The following is a 22,436-nucleotide window of genomic DNA, read 5'->3' as shown; positions in this document are numbered from 1 at the left end:
AACAATAATAACAATACTACCCTTTGCTGAGCCATCATCAGTTTGAGCCATATGAAATTATCACTTTCCTCCGCTAAGACAGTGGTTAAACAGAGGCCTTTTCATCTGGTTCAGACTAATGCATGTGCTAAGGCATCCATCTAGGAGCTTATAGATATCATCTCATCTGGTTCTTTCAACACAGTCTTAAGGAAGATGTAATTATCACCATTTACAAATGAGAACACCTAGCCTTGCCCAAGGTTAAGAAAGTTGCTCAACGTCACACATTAGTAAGGTGGAGATTTAAACTGTGAGCTATCTTTTGACCTCAGTGTTTCATAGCCTCCCTGTAGAATAGACGTTATATAAGTCCCCTAAGCCTCGATTTCCTCTTCTGTAAACAGGGAGAGCAGAGCTGTCATGAGGATTTGAGATGACACGTGGGAAGTGGTTCCCACTGTGTCCATTATGTAGCGATGCTTAATAAAGTGCATCTGTCATCACCGTCAGCACCACCATCAGGGTCTAACATGCCACTCACTCAAGGGTGTGTACAGAACACACACAATGAGACAGTAAAGGAAGGCAACTGTGTGTGTGTGTGTGTGTGTGTGTGTGTGTGTGAGATTATTGAGGTCTCTTCTCTATTTTCAGTCACTCCTTGCACACATTGTAGTGGTTTGAGCCTAACACTGGCACATGCATTTCACCCACTTTGCTATTTTCAAAACAAAAGAGAAATTTGGGTTGAAAATGCCCTATCGAGAACAGAGGTGTCTGTGACAAATTGGCTTAATTGAAAACAACTAAAAAAAAAAAAAATCTCCTGGTTTAGGGCGGGTGGAGGGGGGATCAAATTAGCCGTGGAGAATCTAAGTGGAGGGTTTTATTGATTGCCGTAGGCATGACCTAAATTGCAAAGCGTGAGTCATAATGAAAGTACTACTATTTCTGCGCTACTAATTGAGAGGCAGCATTTTTCATATGGTGAAGTTGGGGATGGTGAGTGCGGCCAGGAATCTTCTCCCAGCTGTGTCCCACTGGCGCCGCACTGCTTCAGGACCATTTGCCTGCCCTGAGGCATTCGTTTCTCCAGTCACAAACACAGATGATAATTTTATGAAACGAGATTTTGAATTTTTCCAGAAGACACTTGGGGTGCAGCGTATAGGTAAGCTTATATTACACAGGTTGAGATATTTTAACGTGAAAGAATTTCCATGCTCTTCTATTTCAGAGGGAGGGAGGACAGCTAACCCTCCTACTGTGTGGATTACAGAAACAGCTACAGAACACCTGTGGGCCAAATCTGTTTCTGTGAATAAAGTTTGACTGGAGTATGGCCACGTCCGTGTGTCATTGTCAATGGCTACTTTTGCACTAAAACAGCAGAGTGGAGTGGTTGCCTCAGAGGGAGACCATGTAGACAGTGCAGCTGGGAATCTTTGCTACCTGGCCCTTTTCAGAAAATCCATGCCAGTCCCTGATGTGGAACACAGAGGGGGTGGTTTCAGATAACCTGTTCGACTCCACACAAGCTCAACCTGCCTTCTTTTCATGTCCAGAGATGCAAGTTTGGCAAGGAGGGAGGCTTGGTGGTCTCAGGTGTTAATGTTTGCATCTGCCTGGGGCTACCTCCAGGAATATTTTAACCCTCACCTTCAGCATTTGACAGTATTACCAGGGGACATTGTATCTATGAAAACACCCAACTACAAGAAAGAAGATTTGGGAGAAATTGACTAGTAATGAGAATGAGGCATCACCTCAAAATGGGGGCTTCCGTGTCCTTTGCCATTGGTACATTTATTTATGGGACGAGGGCAAAGGCTCTTGAGGACTCTTTACTTTCCTGTTTGGGAGAGAGAGTTAACAGGTTACAAAGGCAATTCAGATGGGCTAACAAAACGGCACAGTGAAAACGAAAACCAAACCGAAACAGTACAATGCAGTATGCGTTGAGGTTGGATATAGCTGTGTTATATTGTTTGTTGGAGATTGGGAAAATTACTTATCTTCTGTTTCCTGGACCCCCCTCCCCTGCCCCACATTTCTTTGTCTCCTTGATCATGTAACTGAGGGCAGCATTCTTCTCTCGGGGTCTCTTCTGTGACCCTTTCAGAGGCATGGGGGAGGTTTTGCTCCCCCACTCCCTGGCTCTCTGGGGCCCCAGGGTGGCTGTCCCTAGGGCATTTCTGTCCTGTCTCCCCACTCAGCCCCGCATTATTGTAACATGGGTCATTGAGGAGAGTTCCAGGTGTCACACAGATGCCACAGTGTCACTTGAAAGCTGATTACTTCTCTCTGGTTGTAGGTAGGGCTCTTTAGTTTAGAGTCATTCTTTCCCTCCACCTTTCCCTCTTTCCCTCTCCCTACCCCTGAGAATAATGAAAAAAGCCCAAAGCTTCCTTGAATTGTGTCATTTAGAATTGCAAGCAAAAACAAGCAACCACTTAGACAGAAGTTTATTTGTTTCACACAGCCAGAATTCCTGGATCCAAAGCTTGTATGGTGGCTTAATGGTGTCTTCAGGGACCCTGGCTCTTTCTGCCTTTCCTTTCTCCTATCCTTAGCAGGTAGACCTTTTCCTCCTGTTCATGACCTTGTGGTCTCAAGATGGCTGTGTTGCCTCCAGGTTTCAAATCTACACCCCAAGTAGAAAGAAGGAAGAGGGCAGTGAGATTTGGCCTTTTAATTCCAGAAGAGAGGACCCCCGCCCCTGGACTTCTAGCTGTACCTCAATGACCAGGATCGTGGCCCATGCCCACCCTTAGCTTCAAGGGAGACTGGGAAATCAATTATATTGGCTTTTCTCCCTCAAAAAGTAGAGGGAGACAAGGGAAAAGGGGTTTGTGGATGGATTTTGCATAGCCAACCCACGATATCTGCCAAAGGTCAGATAGAAGCACTCGGAGAAAGAGCAGTAAAGCTGTTTCAAAGGACGGTATGAGTCTATGATGTCATAGGATTACAATTTGTGCAGTTTTTCTGATAGTTCAAAAACTCTGGCTGACTCAGATCATGAATTTAGTGAGACATTGGCTTGGTGGAGTATTTGGGCATCTTCTGTGAACAAAGGAATCACCAAATCAATTCATAGTTTAATAGTGGAAATAAGATGGGGTGGTAGGAATCAAATTCCACTGTCTTAGGGAACAAACCTTTAGAGCCTTTTAGAAGAAATCTCATGAAAACAGTTGATGAATTATGTAATTTTAAGTTCTTCGTTACTTTTGGGTAAGGCTGAATTACCCCCTACTTGCCAAAACATGCTGGAAATGCTTTATTGGCTTAATTTCGATTCCTATATGTATACGAAAGTAATAAAGCTGCATTTCTTTAAACATATTTCATAATTTAGAGCTTTCATAAATTCATGCTGGCTTTTCTTTCTAGTATGCCATAAATTAGATTCTACTGCATATCGATCATATCGTGGTAAGAATATTGAAACAGTATGAACATTCATTTAAGGAGGAAGCTTAAGGTAGCAAAGAGTAGAGGAAATAAGGTAAAAACACTATCAGGCAGGTGGTTGCATTAATCAAAGATCGGCAGACTATGGCCCATGGGCTAAATGCAACCTGCCCTCTGTTTTTATAAATAAAGTTTTATTGGAACAAAGCCAACTCATTCCCTCACATATTGTGTGGCTGCCTTTACGCTACAGTGGTAGAATGACACGCTAGCTGTGACAGAGACTATATATCCCACAGAGTTGAAAATATTTACTATTTGGCTCTTCCCAGAAAACATTTGATAACCCCTGTATAACCAGTCATGGGTGATTCTGTGATAGCTGAACACAGTGACCGGGTTCCACTTCCCCTCCACGTGGAAATCAATTTAATGTTTCAGTAAAAATAAAGTAAATAGGTAATTTAGCAGAAATGCATTCAGAACTCCCAGACCAGATCCACTGGGACATTTATTTTCAAATAAAAATCAACTGGTTCCATTTCTGTCTGGCTTCCACCAAAAGAGAGAGGCTCTCACCATGTTGACATTTTGTTCCAGCTCTGAGTCTGTAGCCAGCACCACAGGGCCCTGGGTTTGCCCTTTGCCAGCTCTGTGTCCTTGAGATGAAAGGGGTAGACTGTCTGGGGTGCGTGGGCTGCAGGGTCTCTTAGTTTCCTTTCTTCACTAAGTTCTCTGATTCTGTGACAACATAGATCATTTCTTATCTAAAACACGAGGATTCTTTTTATTCACAATATCAACCCTGAATTGTCTTCTCCGTTTGGTGCATGTATTGACCAGAATGTCCAACAAATTAGGTCTGTATTAGTAAACATTCGCAACTCTTTTTGAACATACAACATTAGCTGTTTCGAAGGGACAAAAGCTAAGAGCTACAGGGCAGAAATAGCTAATACTTATTGAACGTGTATTAGGTGCCAGACCCTGTTTTAAGCACTTGCTATGTATGTATTAGCTTATTTAATCTGCAGGAGCCCCAAATTAAATACTATCATTAGCTCCATTTCACAGATGAGGACACTGAGACAGCCTTCCCAAGGTCGCACCTTCATTGTGTGTTCTAGCTTCAGACCCTTACTCTCAACCACTCTTTCTCCTACCTTCCCGTGGGTCAGATTTTGCATAGCAGCTATTCTCCATCTTCACTGCAATCAAGGGGGAAAAACAAGTATGAGAGATGCAGGCTGGAGTGCCTAGAAATTACGGCCACTTTTGAAATTAGAACAAGACTTTTTTCACTTACCAGAAACTTACTCTGCACCATCAAGATCATCCTCAAGGGTCCTCTTCTCAGCCTCTTCCTCTCCTAAGTCAGATAAAAAAAAAAATTTAGGACAATAGTTCAGGCAATACAGGTTGGAAACTGGGTCATTTTTGTGAAATCATCTTTCTTTGCCAAAACGATTTTTGAATTCTTTCTCGGAATTAAAAAACAAACAAGCAAACAAACCATGTGGAACAATCTGTGGCAGATGGTTATTTTGGCTCTAGGTGAGTTTTTGTCATTGTACTTTGGGACAGAGAACTCTTGCTTTGTATAATCATCTGTTATTTCAGCAAACTGCCAGCTAGGAATTATTGGAGCTATGATGGTTTAGGATGGGAATTCTTCCTTTTCCTAGAGATTAGCACAGAAACTCTCTCCATGTGAAATCTGTAGGATTTTAGATGCTGCGCTACTGAGTATAAACCAGAAATCTAAACAGTTCAGTTGAGGGTGGGAGAGGTGAGATGGAATTAGTTAAAGCACAAGTTAGCCCTCTTCTCCAGGTTTAGCTTCCCCTGGAAAATACAGCACTAAGCAGCTAAACCTCAGTGCTTTGTGACCACCTAGAGGGGTGGGATAGGGAGGGTGGGAGGGAGATGCAAGAGGGAGGAGATACGGGAATATATGTATTCGTATAGCTAATTCGCTTTGTTATACAGCGGAAACTAACACAACATTGTAAAGCAATTATACTCCAATAAAGATGTTTTAAAAAAAAAGAAAAAACAAAACAAAAAAATAAACAGCTAAACTGTGGTGTTCATTATGAGCACACGTCCCTAATTATTTTATGTTAATTAAGTTTATAATTATATAGTAAAACATTTACTTTCTCCCTCAAGAAATTGACTGAATCTTCTGAAGGGACTTTGTGACTGTAATTTAGGTGCAGTTAGCCAGTTAAATTTAGTTAGGGTTTGGTTCATTTAGCTACTGCTGGAAGGTGTTAGATGGGAGGAAACGAGCGACGTCTCAGAGGCAAACCTGGATCTAGAGGACGTGTGTCTGGAGGCTGTCTCCTGGCCTTGGAGCAGCTGGTGCAGGTGTCTAGGACAAGGGCAAGCTGAAAACCTATCAAGGTGAGGTCTCATATTTTTTATCTATGTGTATTCCTCAGTTGTGGAACTGTAGACTCCTAGAACTGTGGATGAAGGCAAAATCCTTTTGCAAATTTGATTTGTGGTTCTGGAAGTGAACTGAAGCCATGGAATGGTTCTCAGATGTCTTCCACCATGGATGTGAAATCCCTGAATCCCTGGCACTGGCCAGTCTTCAGACTCAGTGATATCACCAACCAGTGGCCACCATTTTGGCATCAAAAAGCATCTTACCTCCTGAGAGTGGTGGGAGAGGACCCTTGGCCAGCCCGTTGGCTCTGGTAGCTATGGTTCGGCACAGCCCTCCTCCAGCAATCCCAGGGCTTCTAACTGTGAGGACCACCCTTTTGCAGGAGTGTGAAGATGGAAGTTTTGGGCAAAGTTCTCTTCTGGGAGTTTTTACTTTATAGCTCATAACAAAGAATTTATCTGGACCTGTGACTGAAAATGCGGTTGAAAGCAGTTGTTTGCAGTGGCTGTTGAATTGACTGTATGCAGGGTTAGAGTGTCCTACTCGTGACTGTGACTGGAAATCTGGAAAGCACTGAGGCAGGATTATTCTAGTGAGTAGCACAAGGGCATCCCAGCAACACCCCAGTGGTGGGTGGAGCAAGGGTTCATCTACTTTAAAGTCCCCTTGGTTCCTGAGGCATTTGTTTCTTGGTGGATGACAGAGGTCCTTACTTTGGATAGGAAGCTGGAGAATTTTTTGTCCTAAAGTGCTAGGCTGAATTACACAAGATAATTTAAAAAAACATTTTGGTATCCTGTTATCACAATGGAAGGTGGCTTATTACTGTGTGACTAGTGAATGAAACATATACTTACAGTAAGGATTTACTGTATAGCACGGGGAACCATATTTAATACCTTATAATAACCTATAATGGAAAAGAATTTAAAAAGAATATATATATATGTATACACACACATATGTAGAACTGAATCACTTTGCTGTACACCTGAAACTAATACAATATTGTAAATCAACTGTAATCCATTAAAAATCATATACTTAAACGACATATGATCACTTAGCCCCCTTCTGCCTTTGTTTTCATCCGTAAAATGGAAGTGCTAACCTTCCTTTTCATTTCACAGTAAGCAAATGATAGCCCCCTTCCCAAAAGAAGTGTGTTAAATGTGACTCATATATACTTGAAAAGGTGTAGGGAAACCAGATTTTTATAAATTGCCATATTTATCTTGCTTACATTATTTAGTAATATTTTCAGAAATGGTGTATCTTCATTTCTGATTGGTACTTAGCTTTAATGTTCTTTGCCCCCAGTGTTTTATCAGAGTAAAACAAAACAAAACAACCACAGCAGCACAATGGCAAGAGAACTTCCAATAAAGTAGAATCTATATTAGGATTTTTAAAGAGGAAACCATATCATATTGAAATTTAGAACATAAGTTCCACTCGAGAAACAAATATAGCGATGTCAACATATGCCGCAGTTCTTCCCAGTCCACAGGAGAAAATGAGAGAAGGACCCAGAGATGCAGAGACAGTAAGACATGAGAGAAGGAGAGAGAAAAAGAGAGAGAGAATATATATCCCCAAAAAGTCATTTTGACAGCCCAGAAAAACGAATCAGGAAGATGGGAAATTGGGAGATGAAAGTGAAAGACACTTGGTTACACAGCCTGGAATCAGGCAAGCATTTGTGAAGGTATCTTCCAATCTTGAGAGCTTTAAGGATATAGTCATTAATTGGTTCAAAGTCATAGTGAGCATTTACTACAAAGTCCTAAATGGGCTCAATGAAGGTGGACCAAGGTCAGGAGAGAGATTATTCCAACTGTGTTTTGTTAATCAGTGGGACAGTTTGGAATTTCTAAGGCTTGGCACTTTGTCTAAATGTCGTAATTCTAGCAACTGTCTTGAGCTGAGGAAACTGTAAATGGCATGGAGAGTATTAGGTACTCATATCAACTCTAGTCATCACAATATATTAGATTTATTTCATCTCTGTTCTAGAATGGGCAGTTGAGGCAATTAATATTCTAATTCCAGTGGTAGCTTGTGAGTAAAGTTCTAGGGTCTTGAATAGTTAAACGATGGATGGTAAAGGGCCATAATTATGAAGAATGAAAGAAAAAACTTATACTCCAATCATTCCTGCTATGCCCATGTAATTATACTCTGTCCTTTCGTCTATGTGACATTTTAAAATTGTTACAGCTTTCACATAAGGCGATGTGTTTGTCCCTCACATGTCTTTCTTTGAATGCCTCTTGTGCTTACGTAGACGGTGATTTCTGTTTTGAACTAAGAATATGTGTAGAGTTACAAGGTAAATAGCCTTTCCCTTTTAGTCACTTTGACTCAGCAAAGAACTTCCTTAAGGTATGGAAAACATTCCTTAAAATAATGTCAGATGTTTGGCTATACTAAATTTTCATTAAAAGAAAAAAAACCAAGAATACATTGTTTTTCCAGTGTCTTGGTTCTAGTTGCTTCTTGGCATGGTTGCTATAATTCTTAACCAGGCTATTATATTTGGTATGCCATGTATGCCATGCATACTTTATTTAAAAAGGAAAATAAACTGAAATCTGGTGTGTGTAAAAATGCACTCTCTTGAAAATTCAGAGTTTTCTCCATGTGTGAGTTGTACCTGAACCAAAGAAATATGAAGGGACTTTCTGTGTTACCACATGAAAGAATCAAAGCATCGAGAGGATCTCTCCATCTCTCATATAGGGGTGTTGCCATGCCAACTCTGAGGTTGGCATATGTCCAGCTGCCGTAAGGCATTGCTGCAGGGTTAGTCAGGGTAGTGAGGTGGGATGGACTTTTTCCAAAATGAACTCTTTGAGCAAATAAAAATGTCACAACAGTGGAGACTTCCAGAACTTCGGGGTTAATTTAAGTATGTCAGGGGTTCTGCTGGCTGCCTAAGTCTGAATGCATATAAGGCTGTGACTCTGGGATTGACTTTGCACTTTTCAAGTTTCCTATCGAGAATAGAGTGTGACCTTAATTTTATTGAGGCTTTTTGAAATGGGTCACCTACTATTCATAAGGAGCGTGCAGACCATTGGCTGTGGCACCAGAATCCTGTGGGTTCTACCTGATGGAGAAACACTTTTGGAGCATAGATCCTGTTCTTGGTGGCGGGAATGGGCTGGTACTCTTTTAGACTGATGAGCAGTTCTGGGATATTACCTTATAAACCTTGCTAGGGTAAGAGATGACCACTGGAATTTGAGTTGGATTCACTTCTGAAGGGTCTGATCTGGGACTTTTAACTTTTACCTACAAGAGAAGTGTCAGGTAATGTCCCACATAGGCTCACCAAGGGCAGGTGAACCACCTTCCAGACCCAAAATTCCCCATCACATCTCAGATGCTGTGGAGCAGAGGCACGTTTTATTTCTCATTCTAGTGAGATAACATCTGAGATGATGGAAGTCCTTCTGCTAATGGTGTCCTGGAGAAAAGGTACCAGAGAAAAAGGGCACGTTTGGGTGGAGGACCTCCTTCCCGCCCCGTGATCATCTCCTGTTTCTGAATTTGGGCACATCCACTTCTCTGGATAAAAGGCGGAGGGCAGAGAAGGATCTCTGAAGCCAGGCAGCATGCTGTGTGTGCCTGCAGCAGCCATGGAGGCAGAGCTGTGGTCTGGGGGCAGGAACCAGGGCAGCTGGAGGTAATGTCATTGCCTGCGGGGCTGGGCAGTGAGGAGGGAGTGATGCAGCAGCAACACATGAGAGAGGGAACCGTTGCAGCGTGGGGGAGCGGCCGCACAAACTAGACTCCTTGAAGAGCCACAGGTAAATCCTCAGGACGTGGCCTCTGGCAGTTTCACCTTGTCTGCACCAGATCATCGGACGGCACCCCACCTCCCAAGATGTCCACTGCCAGACAGCACAAAGGCCTTTGTTTCCGAGCCCGTTCTCAGGCAAATTTGGATAATTCATGTTTATTGTTGTCAGTTCATGGGGATTATCAACTCCACTTCTCTTTGTTTTGCCTCCTGGAATACTTGGTGCTTAGCTGAGGTTTCATTATCTTGTGCACTTTGCTAATTTAAATGGAGATGAGATTTATGAGGTACCTCTATTCAGGTGAAGGTAATTTGTTAGACCTTCCTCTGCTTTACTGGAACCGTTAGTGGGTCTGACTTTTCAGCTTTGCAATAATAAGCAGAGACACTGGGCACTCCAAAGACACCCCAATAGTTGCTTCCTTAGCAAGCATCCTAAGTATTAATAATCTTCAAACTCTGTTTCTGAAGTGTGGCTTGGAGTGCCTAATGAAAAAGCGGAGCTCCAGGACAAATTTTATTTTTACCTACTCTCTTCTTTGAAGGATCAGCTTAAACTTGGACATGGATTTGTGGTACTGCTCTGAGACCTTATTATCTCCATGTTCACTTTCCAATAACTGGGGTTACCCTCTTTACATGCTCCCAAGTGTATCAATAGCAATGCTTTTCCTTTAAGTCCTCCTCTTCCTCCTCCTGCTCTTCCTTCTTCCATCTCCTACTTTCATCTTCATTATTGTCACTATCTTCATCACCACCCTCATCATCATTACCACTGTCATCATCATCACCACCACCATCACCACCTACATTATCATCATCACCACCATCATCACCACCACCATCACTACCACACCACCACCACCTCCATCATCATTACCACCATCTTTATCACCACCTCCATCATCATTACCACCATCATCACCACCATCACCACCATCACCACCACCACCTCCATCATCATTACCACCATCTTTATCACCACCTCCATCATCATTACCACCGTCATCACCACCACCATCACCACCATCACCACCACCACCTCCATCATCATTACCACCATCTTTATCACCACCTCCATCATCATTACCACTGTCATTATCACCACCTCCATCATCATTACCACCATCATTATCACCACCTCCATCACCATTACCACCATCTTTGTCACCACCTCCATCATCATTACCACCATCACTATCACCACCTCCATCGTCATCACCATCATCATCATCACCACCATCACCACCATCATCACCACCTCCATTATCATCATCACTACCATCATCACCACCACCACCACCTCCATCATCATTACCACCATCATTATCACCACCTCCCTCATCACCACCATCATTATCACCACCTCCATCATCATTACCACCACCATCATCATCATCACCACCACCACCATCATCACCATCAGACAGGCTCTGGCTGACCCATGTCCACTTCTTTTCTCTTGCTTCTGTTATGCATTATTTACTTTTCTAGAAATTTATTTCCAGATCCATTTTGGTCTGTGGGCAGTGGTTTCACCCACAACTGAGCAGAGCTGAGCAACTTCCTTTGTGTGTGTTTGAGGTTCTTGCTGGTTTCTGTAGTTATAGGTTAATTGAGCAATAGGTTTTATGTCATTTGTTTCCTGTTTGGACACTAGACTGTAGTACTCTGGCTTCAGGTACTAAGAAGAATCACTGTCTGGAGTATTTTGGCAAAAACAAATCTAGACACAAATTTATATTTGTGACAGCAGCAAGTACATGGTCTTCTATAATGAAATTGATAATGCCATGCTTATGCACTGAATGTTTGAGTCATTGGTGAGTGTCTGGTCTGAGAATCATGAAGCAGTGTCTTTAAGAAGATATCATTTCACCTTACAAAGAGCTACCCTATAGATTTTGCAATATATGTTTAGTGTCATAAGCCAGAAAGCAAGACACACCCCACAGGAGAACAATAGATTGATTCAGGTTTCTCACTGTGGTTGTAGTGAAAGCCTTCTGAGTATTTTAATGCCCCTGAAACCACAAGCTCTATCTTTTTTTTTCCTATTCTGCCTACAGCACTTTTAGGTGATTCCCCAGATAACGGCAATGGCCTGGGTCTTTGGATAAACTCCCCATCCTATGTGAAGTCCCTGACATGGTAGTGCTTGTGGCCTTGGACACTTTTCACCAGGCCACTTTTCATAAGGCCCTGCTGATCAGATCACATCCTCCTTAGAATCATTGAATTGTAATTGTGCAGTGGCTTTTGCTTTCCTTACATATTCGAGCTTTGCCAAGAACTTTGTGTTTCCTGCTTTAATTTTCAGCTCATAACTAAACTTCATTTTGCAAAGTCAAACCAGAGCTTTAAGAGCTATGCTGACTACCCTCAGCCATTTGCTTTAGTTTTTTGCCTCCAGCTAACAAGTGGACAACAGCTTCCTTTTTTCCATTCCCACACCCCATAATTTTGATCATCATGAGAATTAGAATGAACTAAGTCTAGCCCTTTTTCCCCAGGAGCTTAAAATGCTTCAGGAGGAACTCACTGGGTGTTCTTGTGTCTAACTCTGCAAGCTTCAGTACACTTCTGACCAAATGTGTGATTTTGTACAGGAAGTTTGAAGTGATTTGATTAACCCAGTTACCAATGACAAGCAGTGGACCCTACATTGTATTGTCTCCTCTCCTCTCTTCCATTTTGGTTCTGTTACCAAGTCCATCAAAATTCTCCAATAAAACTCAGAGTTTAGATATTACTATACTAAAACTTAAAATGCATTCTGTCCTTGGTAGCATGCGAGGCAGCATAGGGCATAGAAGATGTGGAGACGTGCTCTCTCTGCCCTCCTGTGCTTAAAGTCTGGGATGCAGGAAAGTAAACAGAAAAGAAATATGAGTTTAGCAAAAGTACAAAAGAAGAACATGTGAATGAATGGAAGAGAATGCCAGAGAAGTTAAGAGGGGGTGAACTAAATTCTCCTAGGAGACGGCTTTTACAATGGATCCTCAAGAATGGTGAAGGCTTGCTTGGTGGAAGGAGATCTTAGGAGGCGTGATGGTGTGTAGACAAAAGGAACATCCTTAGGAAGCAAAAGGGGTGTTTGAAGAATGGTCAAGCAACTTTTGGAATGAGTGCAGAGAAGAAAGTACCAGGACCTAAACTTACCTATTGGGAAATTTCCGCCACAGGTGTAGGTGATACCATTTTAAAAGATGGACTGACCATCCAGAGGTTTAGATATCAGCTCTCACTGTGTTCCTGGGTGACCTTGGACATATCACAACAGCCATTCGGGCTGAGTCACCTATAAAATAAAATTGAAAAAGCATGACAGCAAGGGCTAGTTGATGCAACAACCAACAGATATTAAATGTTCCACAGATGTCAAGTTAGGACAATCGGGGTTTAAGCCCAGGTGCTGAAATAAAACGGAATTGCACCTGGCTCAAGTCTAACATTGTGAAGGAAACCTTTTGCCCCCACCATTTCCTAGGTACCTAATACTATGAGAACACAGGAGTATATTCTCTGATTTTTACCTGGTAAACATTTTCCAGAAGGCTCTGGGGACATTTGCTTTGCTTTGCTTTCCAATGAAGGTGAGCTGCTATCCTGGCACCCTAGCCGCCATCCTGTCTCCAAAGTGGCACCATGCCCTGCAGACACCAAGCTGGCCGTTTTCTACTTCTCCAAAGACAAATGTGATAAGATTTGCTTTTTTAGATTGCAGCTGCATCTTTCTTCCGCTCCCTTCGCATCCTTTCGACTCAGCAGTTTTCCTTTTTGCTCCAGATAAATTGCTGTTAATTTAAATGTACTGCAGATCCTTGCCATTTTATGGCTGATTGCTTCTGAGTAATAGGAGGAAAATGTGTGCACGTTTGAATGTAAAGAAATCTAAATGAGCCGGAAGCCAATGGCAAAGAAAGCACAGTGCTTCACTGACCTTCAGCCCCCACCCCAGTCCTTCCCTTTGGAGAGGTCAATGAGCAGATCCGGAATCAGCAAATAGCAGAGACACATCCGGGTTTTTCTTCTCTGCTTTCAACTTTACATCACATTTCTCATTCAGCACCTGCTTTATCCTTGTTCTTATTTAGCTCAACTAAGTGTAAGCAGTGGTGGCAGAGTTTCTCTAGAGTTGTTTTTGATAAAGGAGCTGTTGTCACGATAACTACCGTACACCATCGGAATTCTGCAAACGCTTCATAATGTCACATTGTCAAAATATCTATATTTCAGGCTCAGAAGCTAGACAGCTCATTTGGCTGCTAAACCCACAAGATGTTCAGCCATTTGTTGTGGTCTAAAAACTTTCCCCCTCACTAGGAGAAAATAATTATCTATTGTTTTATATCATTTTGTGGCCCCTTTTGTGAGTTTCTTATAACATGAGAGGGCATAAGTCATAAGATCCCGGTAGGTAAATTGGGGCCCTAATTGAATTTTACTGTCAACCCCTTGGAAACATGAAGCATTGGATGCATTTCCTTATAAATAGTCAAGTCTTTAAATCAAACTAATTTTTCATGAGATGGTGGCATATCTTAAGTGTATCAACAGTATGTGAAAATCAAGGGTATGGAGAGGAGGTTGACGTGCCTTCCTTGAGGTGAGGGGTGGTATAAGTGATGCTTTGAACAGAGACACTGCATGTTGCTTATCATTGTAACAAGTTGGCTTTTCCTCAAGAAAGTCATCGAGTGTGTTTTTAGGGTGGCTTCACTTGCTTTTCTTGCATGGGTGTGTGGAGCTGAGATGTGTGTCTCTGAGAAGGGTACAAAGGCAAAGCAGAAGAAGGTTAAAGAGCGACACGACATCAGCCTAGATGGGGAAGATGCTGTTGCAGCCTGAGTGGATGGCAGTCCGAGAGAGCTTGCATTTAGCCAAGCAAATTGTGTCTCCCAACTGGAATAATTAAAGAGCCTGTAGTGGAGGTTGGGGAAGTTCATGACAGAAGAAAGTGGCAAATAGAAGTAAAGGAAGAGCGGCCTGGCTCTGATTAAACACTCTGACATCAGTACACTTTTCAAGTTCCTGTACCATAACCCCAGTGGAAATAAGATTTTCATTAGCAGTTTAATCTGTTCTGTTATTTTCATCAAATAAACCCTTCAGAATTGCATGTGCAGAGAAACTGGTATATTGAATCAACAAATCATTTCGTTTGGGGGTGATGTCTTCTATTTGTATCACCAAGTGTTTCCTGTTTTGGCAAACTTGGCATCCTCAAATTAATCCACTTGTTTCAGTGGGAAGGAATTTGAGATCCACCCTCTTAAAACCTGAAAGGATAGCTCAGGTGTTTGGTTAGTTCATTTGGTATGCTCGAGCTATGTGCCCACTGTGTACTTCCTAAATTCTCAGTGCTTTGTGGGAGATTAAATCCATAAACGATGTTTGGCCTCTGTCCCCAGTTATTTTCCTGAGACTTGGAGGGGCGGGAGAGAGAAATGCGATGGAAATTAAGCTCCGTGGACTCTTTTAGTGTTGTAGTAAATGATGATACAGATTAGTGATGGTAATGACAGCTCTGGAGGCAGATGACACCAGCACTTGGCAGACCAAACACCAGGTTGAGGAAGATCGAGAGTCTGGAGGGTAGGGTTTAGAAGCGTCTTCCAAAGCTGAACTTTAAAACGTCTTGGAAATATCTTGGGGGTCTCTACTATGATGTCATCTATTTTGTCACTTAGGAATCTGATGAAGATTCATGCACATTACCCACAGAATTCTATGTGATAGACCCTTCCCTGTTCCTGCTGGGTTTTCATAGGCAAGCTCACAGAGAGTTTGTCCCTCCACATAAGGTCATGGCAGGATAGCTATAGCAGCCGAGCGCCTGGGTCAGAACCTGAGCTCCCTCACACACTAGCTGTCTAACCTTGAGCAAGCTGCTTCACTCTCTGGGCCTCAGTTTTCTCACCAGTAAAGAGAGTGCAATAATAGAACCTATCTCCTAGGGTTATAGTGACATTAAAAGGGCTGATTTGGCAAAGAGCTTAGAAGACAGCCCCACAGAAAGTAGATTAGCTTTTACCTGTTGTGTAAGTTATTCCCTCATCTTTCTCCATCTGTGGCCAATGAAGTATCTGAAGTCAAGGAATCCATTTTCTTTATTTTGGCACCATGCCTTACAGTGTCTACTATTTGGTCAGTTCTCAGTAAATGTTTGTAGAATGAATTGATGTTAAGTATTATATATGTTTTATATATTATATGTACTAGACACTATATGTCTTATATTGTGTAAGTAACGTATATACATACAATATACTTCATGCTGTATACCATATGCTATGTAATAGATTATATATATGTGCCATAGGTATGGTATGGTACTTAAATATAGGCGGTTAATTATTTAATAGTAGGATTTCTGAAAAAGAATCTAAATCTTCATGTGGGCTCAATATTGTACTGGTTAAAGCCAGCCAGTTCTCTGATATGGCTGAGTAATTAATCAGTTATTTTAGAAATAACTTGGTTTTATAGGCGGGAAAAGAAAATGAGAATTTGGGTAGATATTTGTTGTTGAATTTTATTTTTTTCCCTATATATAAAAATTATTCAGGAGTCATCTTATGTTGTGCACAGATTTCTCCTCCTTAAATTAAGATGTTAACATCTGATACAGTTGTGGGTGGAAACGTGTGCAGAAATCCTTTGCATTTCTTTCCTGTGTTTCATGTGCCACGTAAAATCAGTCTTAAGTTTAAAACTAAGTTGCTCGGTAACGAGACTGCCATTTTCTCCTGATTTCTGTTTTGTAATTATATTGTATTTATGTTTTCAAGCATATTCCATGTTGTGTCTTAATTTTGATTTTTATTTATTATGTTCTTTTAATAGTGACTGTACTTGCTTGTTAATTTCCATTGATTTTTCTTTTGAGCATGACTTATGTTTTATTTTGTGTTTCTTTTAGGTTTTGTTTTGTTTCATAAGATCCCACTGGATGGGTAGCTGAAATAAAGGAAAAGACAGAGAAGGGGGCTGTGGTGCTTGTTGGTTGATGCTGCCTTGTAAGCTGGACTCTTGGGGCTGGCATTGGCTTCTCCCGGGAAGTGCCACTGATCTGGGGTTTTCTGGTAGATGTGGGTGGTGTTTGCAGGAGATACTGCACGAAGCCTGCAGGTGCTGTGAGCTGTGAATGGGGGACACCAATGCAGAGACAGCTCACAGGCAGCTAAGAAAGTCAAGATAACATCTTAAATTAATGCTTCTCTTTTGTTCTCACAATCGTTCAAATACAAAATGGAAATGAAATGCCATTGGATTGTGCTTCTCTTTGGAAAGGTGTGCTGTTTGACCATACTGGAAATGTATTGATTTTCAATGTTTCTGTTTATTAAAGGTGAACTGTAAAGTTTAAAAAAAATCTAAATTTAGGGACAGGTGTAAGTACACACTAAACAGTCTAATCTCCATTTAACATGAATTTTAGCATTGTTTTCTGCTGTTGTTTAATCAGTACTGAATTCAAAAAGTTTCACTTTCCCACCTAGAATGCAGTGACTAAAAGAGTTAAGGGCATATCCACCATCGCTGTGGGGACTCGGGGGTATCCCTGAGAGGTTCTTTCCTTCACTGGTCATGAAGGTCCAGAGCCACGCAGTCAACAGTAACGATTTCCTTAAAGTTTATCACCAGGCAAAAAAAAAAAAAAAAGAAAAGAAAAAGCTATTTGGTCAGGGGCTGTGGATTTCAGTTAGTCATAGTCAGTTCCAGAAAAAGAGTGAAATATATGCATATGGTGCATATGTCCTTTTATTTGACCTCTGTGATCCACCTGCTTTTTAGAAGTTTGCCGAGTAAGAAGGCCGCAGCATCTCATGCTGTTCCCATGACAGAAGTGCAGCTTTTCTACTCTGAAAAGGCCTGTGAGCAGAATGGCTGGCCTGCTGTGAGCAGGAGACTATATTCTAAGAAGCCTAGTCCCCCTACAACGTACTACACTCTGCTGGGTTTTCCTGGGCTGGACGGTTCTTCCTGACCCCAGCAGCACAGAGGTGGCAGGTCGCTAATGAATATGTGCTTTATAATGTCCAGCTTCAATGCTGCAAGGGCAGCCTTAGAGCTACAGAATCCTGCATCTCTGCCTTAGTCTTATGTGGACAACTGTCTCACGCACTTGGCCTTCACGGTGGCCTTTGTACGCTTTGCTTAGTGTGCAGCAGGCAGGATCCCTGTCCTGAAGTGAGGTTTGGCTGCCCCTGCCCCGCTTCACACCTTTCTTGTTAGGGGAACTTCAGAGCCAGGCCTGGAGCATTTTGTTTGAAAACACAATTGGCTCTGACTGTGAGCGTCTGCATATAGATGCCACAGCTGAACTGGAAACTTACTGACGTTTTCAAAAAGCCTTTTCTGGAGGGGAGATGGTTACTAAAGTTTTGCAGTTCAGCTTTAAGGTTTTATAGTTTTTTTAACTAGTCCAACATATTTGGAAACATTGTTTTGAATCCTGTGTAACCAAGGCATTAATCTCAATAAACCAGGATCCATTTAGGCACCGCTTGATATAAAAAGGTTATGCGTGATGAATATTTTATACTCTGTCTTTTACATTAGCCACTAAGTATGTTATTGCTTGATGCAGACATTTCACGGAGTCCTATGGATTACAGCATTTGACTTGGCTATTCTATACCCACTCCTGAAAGAAGGGAGGTTTCTCCAAAGCATAAACAGGCTGCTGTTCTCAGAAGTTGTCTTTCCAAAAAGATATTTGAGTGTGAGGGCAGCTGACCCTGCGTATGGGGAGGTCTCAATATTCTCTGAATTCCCATTTTCTTGCTCACTGTTGAATGACTGTTCCTGTCACTACTTAGATTTTGATCTTTCCCCAAAGTGTTGATTTACAAAAAGGCCAGCTAATTGTAGAAATCCTGCCCCCTGAAAGAAAAATGAAATTCAAACTGAGAGCCAAGCAGAGGCTGTCAGGACAGCAAGGGTTCTTAAATATCGGCCATTTGGTACAATTTTTTTTAAAGCTTTTATGTTATTCCGTGGAGCTATAAAAAGGCAGTGAACAGTTTAAGGACTATTTTAGAAGTATCCCAGACCCTAAAAAAAAAAAGAATATTTGCCCTCAGCAGCTAAAAGAATTGCAGGGTAGATTTTTGTTTTAAAATGGAGAAAAGTGGACAGATAAGGCAATTGAATCTATCAACAAGCAGTTGACATCTCCTAGGGAATGATGAAACCATCAGGCTATTGGAAAATGGTTTCATATGGTCTTGTGTTCTTTTCATTTTTTTTTAATCCCTGAAGACCTCAATCAGCAACCCAGCTTCTCATTTCTATACTCCAGACCACCTCTGTCATCCTTTGCTTTTGATGTCCCCTATAAGGAATCTTTTTCGAGCTTCCTAAAGGCACGTATTGTGCATTTTTTCAGCATTACAGAAGGAAAGGCGGCAGTTTTGCTGAAATCAAGTCTGTCACCCTCCAACAAGGCTGTGGCATTTCAGTTCGAGGCAGGTACCCTAAATGAACAACGTGAGCCGGATAAGCGAACACCCTCCGCTCCAGTGGGGCAGCTGTCACCTAGACTCAGCCAACTCGTGCCTCCCAAGGATAGGCCCAAATTTCCAAACCTTCTGACTCTTTAAGAGAAACTTGAAACCTGGACATTTTATCTGAAATGTCCCTATTTTTAAAAAGTTGGCTCAGTTATTTTTAAAACATTATGTAGGCCAACAAAACATGTCTGTGGGCTGCCAGTTTGTTACTTTGGTCTTAAAGCAAGATCATTGTTCTCTTAACGTATCCCACTATCTTGCCTTTGCTAACACACTTCCTGGCACCGCCGTCGAGCGCTTTAGTACCCTTGAGTTTAGCAACCCAGGGATCTGCAGCATGTCACTTAATTTGGGGCTGTCTTATAGCTTCGCTAGCTGGAACCTTGGCTCTCTCACCCTGCCTGGAACTCTCTTGTAGCAATGCTTTCCCCCAATCCCGCAGTGGGCCCCACTTCCACGTGGCCAGAAGCACCTAGTGAGTCCTACTTCCTGTTTTGTCTGACACGACTTTCTTTTCACCGGTGTTCATGTCGCTTGGCCCTCTCAGGGGCAGCCAGGTTCAGATGGGAAAGCACATGGCCCCATTTCATGGATGTCCTTAACATACCGATAGGGCCATTGGTAAAAGAAAAACAGGTGTGTCATCTTCAAGAGGCGTGGTTCAGGTCCTGTATCTTGAATCGGGTCCCACTGAGACCCTCGGAGGCAACTGAGAAAGATGAAGAAACTTCCACTGTCATCATGTGATACATCAGTCTGAGGCCAAAGGAGGGCCATCTCTCAACAGGCGAAGTGAATCCCCACGTACTTTAGAGACAGTCGGATTCAAGGATTTTCCCTCCTGGTCTCCAGCAAGGACTGGTTTCATTTTGACCCACGGAGTCTTCTTTCCAAGAGTAAGGAGCAGAGATGAGACGTGAACAATCCCAGCTCCAAGCCCGCAATGCAGAACCCAGAGCTTTGCTTTTACCTCCAAGTCCTTCAGGTAATCCTGAATCACACCCAGAGTGGTTGAGGCTTGCAGCTCCCCCTCAGACAGAGCAGAGGCCATCAGGATTCAGCAGCTGTAGGAGTAAACAGCTCAAGGAGTACAGGCAGGAATTCAGGTCACTGCCAGGAGTGAGGGCCAGCATGATGGAGGCGCTCCTGCTTTTCCTCTTCTCTTTATTTTTTTCTTGATTGTCTTAAAAACCTTGGCTCTTTTCTCTCTCTCTAACACTCCAAATTGACTCCATGACAAACTGAGAGTTTATTTTTATTTGCTTTATTGGTTGCTTTGCACACACCAATTTTTTTTTTTTTTTTTCCCATTGCAAAATGGAATCAAAGCAGTAACCGGGACTGATACTAACTCTTCTCTCCCTCCACCCGAGAGTGGATGATTTCCGCTTTCACCTGCTCTATTGTTTTCTGTCTAGAACTCCTCCCTTTGTTTTCATCTAATTTCCTCCCACTACAATAGAAGCTCATTTTATCTTCTTTTGTCCAGACTCTAGGTAACAGACAGATTCCATAAAATCCAGGGTCTTCACAGGGTGGCTGCATGCAGCCACGTGTGCTGTGCCGTTCCTGTGTGGTCAAGGTCGGCGGACCCCTTGGGGTTCTGCCACTCAGCAGACTGGACTCCCAGGAAACTAGGACAGAGGTAGCCGTTCTATTAAGTGTGTTCTGTTGTGTTCACACACCTACAGCACCTGCAAACCATGTCAGGTTTATTCAAGGGCACCTGGGAAGGTTAAGGACCCTGCTGGACAGGGCAAGGATGTAATTTCCTGCAGGGTGCTGCCAGGCTGAGTTAAGTTAACAGAGTTCCCAATCCAGAAAGTGACATGAAAACGGTTGTTACAGAAGGCAGTTTTCATCTCAAGTTAGCCCATTTCCTTGTTTTGGTCTTCAGGAACAAAGGGACCTTCCAGCCATCTGATTTTGACAGAGAAATCACCCTGAGTTTAATTCAGGCTAGTGTGGCTTGGAGCCTTGGGCTGGTCATTAGTGAGCACCGAAGATGGGTTGACATTGGCTATGTCAGGAGTCTTAGTTTTCACAGAAAAATAAGTGTGTGAAAGGCAAAGAAAAGAACAGAGATTTTCACCACCTTTATTTTAAGACAGTCTATTTATGAATGGAGCTTCTGTAAACAAATATAAAATAGCAAGAGATTCTATTCACAGTGTATACATATGTCAGATCATCACACTGTACACTTTCAATATCTTACAGTTTTCTTTGTTGATTATACCTCAGTGAAGCTGAAAAGACAAAAAGGAAAAAAATAGCAAGAGACTCCAGAGAACGGCAAATCCTCATGTCGTGTTCAGATCCATTTGCTGTAATCCATATAGGCAGCTTGTGAATCATTCTCATGCCCTGTTTTTTTTCCCCATAATGTTCCAGGTCTTAAAGTCATTTTTTTCATGTTTCCTGTAAATAATGGATAATCATTTTTATTTTATTTTTAAGTGCTGTTTTAACAATGTGGATAGACCATAAATGTACTTGCTGAATTCATTCATTTTTTTTTAACAAACCAATAAAATTTTATAATTTATCTCCATGTGTCTTGCATTCTGTGTAGGGACTTGTATGTTTCCCCCCTTCTTCAAGTACATACCATCACCCCTTGTGTCGTTGGTGGTGTCCAAGACTAAAGGTGTTAGAAGCAAGTGTGAGAAATGTCACTGGGAGTTTGGGGGGAGTCCCAAATCCACTGTAGATTCTGAAATAAATCTCTTCTAAAAATACGACTTTTAAGATTTTCATCAATGTGAGTAATACATTTATGGTTTACTGATTCCTGCATCGGATCTATTTTCATTGGCTAAAAGGCAATCCTGAAAAACAACAGAAAAGTTTAAGGGAATTAAAAAAATAAAACTTATATCCAGTGAGAAATTCTTCGGTATTTTCAAAACTTGGAATGACTCGGCTTCCTGAAGGAGGTATACTTGGTGCTCTGCCCCTCCATTCTAAGTAACTTTGTGGTCAAATGGACATGATGACCTGTGCTTCATGGGAGGGGGAGAGAGAGGAAGACAAGTGGGCATGGAGATAAGGTACCATCTTGAACCTTGACTGTTAACCTGGTGCCCGTACTTCACACTCCTTTGGTCTCCATTTCCTGCCTGGCCACACTGTCTCTTCCTCGTTTTCCCCTTTTCGGATAGGAGCTAAAAGCAAGGTTCCCAGCTCTGATTCATTTGAGACTGCTTTCACCTTCTCGTAACCTTGCAAAGGTTTTTGCTCCAAATCGAAGACTTAGGGATTAGAAAAACGTGACCTGATGTTGTACTGAGCCGAGTATGCTGACTGT

The 22,436-nt window shown here is 42.1% G+C and overlaps 1 protein-coding gene across 8 annotated transcripts in view; it reads left to right on the top strand.

The window, feature by feature from the left end:
* NTRK2 (neurotrophic receptor tyrosine kinase 2) overlaps window positions 1-22,436 on the top strand; it is a 385,135-nt gene that overhangs the window by 138,120 nt on the left and 224,579 nt on the right. Inside the window, exon 14 of one of the 8 annotated variants that reach the window (XM_019940381.3) lies at window positions 16,531-21,680. The exons of the other annotated variants lie outside the window; for them this stretch is intronic. Coding sequence (XP_019795940.1) covers window positions 16,531-16,568 — 38 coding nt within the window. The 3' untranslated portion in view covers window positions 16,569-21,680. Of the gene's footprint in view, window positions 1-16,530; window positions 21,681-22,436 lie in introns of those variants that run through there. 8 annotated transcript variants of the gene reach the window in all.

Source organism: Tursiops truncatus, chromosome 6, assembly GCF_011762595.2.
Source record: "Tursiops truncatus isolate mTurTru1 chromosome 6, mTurTru1.mat.Y, whole genome shotgun sequence".
NCBI classification, from domain to species: Eukaryota; Metazoa; Chordata; class Mammalia; order Artiodactyla; family Delphinidae; genus Tursiops; species Tursiops truncatus.
This window is presented reverse-complemented; position numbering and strand designations above follow the sequence as displayed.